Raw genomic sequence first — 1,052 nt, 5'->3', positions numbered from 1 at the left:
CTGTGAGAGAGAGACCGAAGCGTAGTTGACAGTGATCCATGGGTGTAGCAAATCCGGATCTGAAATGGAGACACTGAAGTTTGTGACATTAGTAACGGTGTTGGTGGTACAAGTGCAGCACTCAATCCAGCTTAGATCGACTCATCCATTGCATCATTTGGTTGAAACAGTGAATAATTATGGAGGTCCTTACATTGGCCTCTTAATGGCTTATCCCACTGAAGAGGCCGCACTCGTAACTTCTCGTTTCTTCGTTCCCAGCTCTAATGTTCCTTCCATTGATTTGGCAGGTAAGCTTAATTTAGATGATTTTCATCAGATTCTTGTTTGTTTTTTTCTCTCATAAAACTCCTGGATAATGTTACAATTAGACTACGATTCTACGGTGATGAAGTTACACTGATTAAGCAATTCACAGAAATGGAAAATCTGAAAGTGGACTTCAATTAAAACCTAAACTACTTGTCTCTGTCGGCTGCTTAACTAGGAAGGAGATTCAACATTGGGAAGATTAAAGGCGTTGATGTGATTTATGTGATGAGTGGGGAACAAACGGTAACATATTAATTTATTCCTTCAAATTCGATTATTTTCCATTTATGTATAATTTTTATTTTTCTCAGTTAAATGCAGGAATAACGGTGCAAATTCTATTAGACGTTTTCGACATTAAAGGAATAGTTCACTATGGGACTGCTGGGAGTGCTAATGATTCCCTATTCACCGGAGATGTGAGCGTCCCACTTTACATAGCCTTTACTGGTTCTTGGAAATGGAAGGTATGATATAATCACATACATTAATTCCAGGCATTTGGAGTTACTAGGATAGATGATATGGCATTGTGTTGAACAGGAATTGCAATCGCCAGATGGGTGGCTGGCAGAACTCGAGTTCGGCAACTACAATTTGCCTGAAAAGGGTGAAAACTCGTTGGCAAAGATAGAGTACACATATCAACAACTTTATTCCAATGGGAAACCAATGCAGCAAGTATTTTGGCTTCCAGTTGATGCCAATTGGTTTAGTTTGGCAACCCAACTTCAGGTTAG

General features: G+C 39.4%; 1 protein-coding gene across 1 annotated transcript; it reads left to right on the top strand.

Moving 5' to 3' along the window:
- Positions 1–64: 64 nt before the first annotated feature.
- LOC111387434 (bark storage protein A-like) lies at positions 65–993 on the top strand (the record flags this gene model as incomplete). Its single annotated transcript, XM_023011992.1, has 4 exons — positions 65–290; positions 488–555; positions 624–779; positions 856–993. Coding segments are annotated over exons 1-4 (588 nt in total), but the record flags the coding sequence as incomplete, so codon positions are not given.
- Between the last annotated feature and the right edge of the window lie 59 nt (positions 994–1,052).

The sequence above is a fragment of the Olea europaea genome, unplaced genomic scaffold, assembly GCF_002742605.1.
Source record: "Olea europaea var. sylvestris unplaced genomic scaffold, O_europaea_v1 scaffold40284, whole genome shotgun sequence".
Classification (NCBI taxonomy): domain Eukaryota; kingdom Viridiplantae; phylum Streptophyta; class Magnoliopsida; order Lamiales; family Oleaceae; genus Olea; species Olea europaea.
This window is presented reverse-complemented; position numbering and strand designations above follow the sequence as displayed.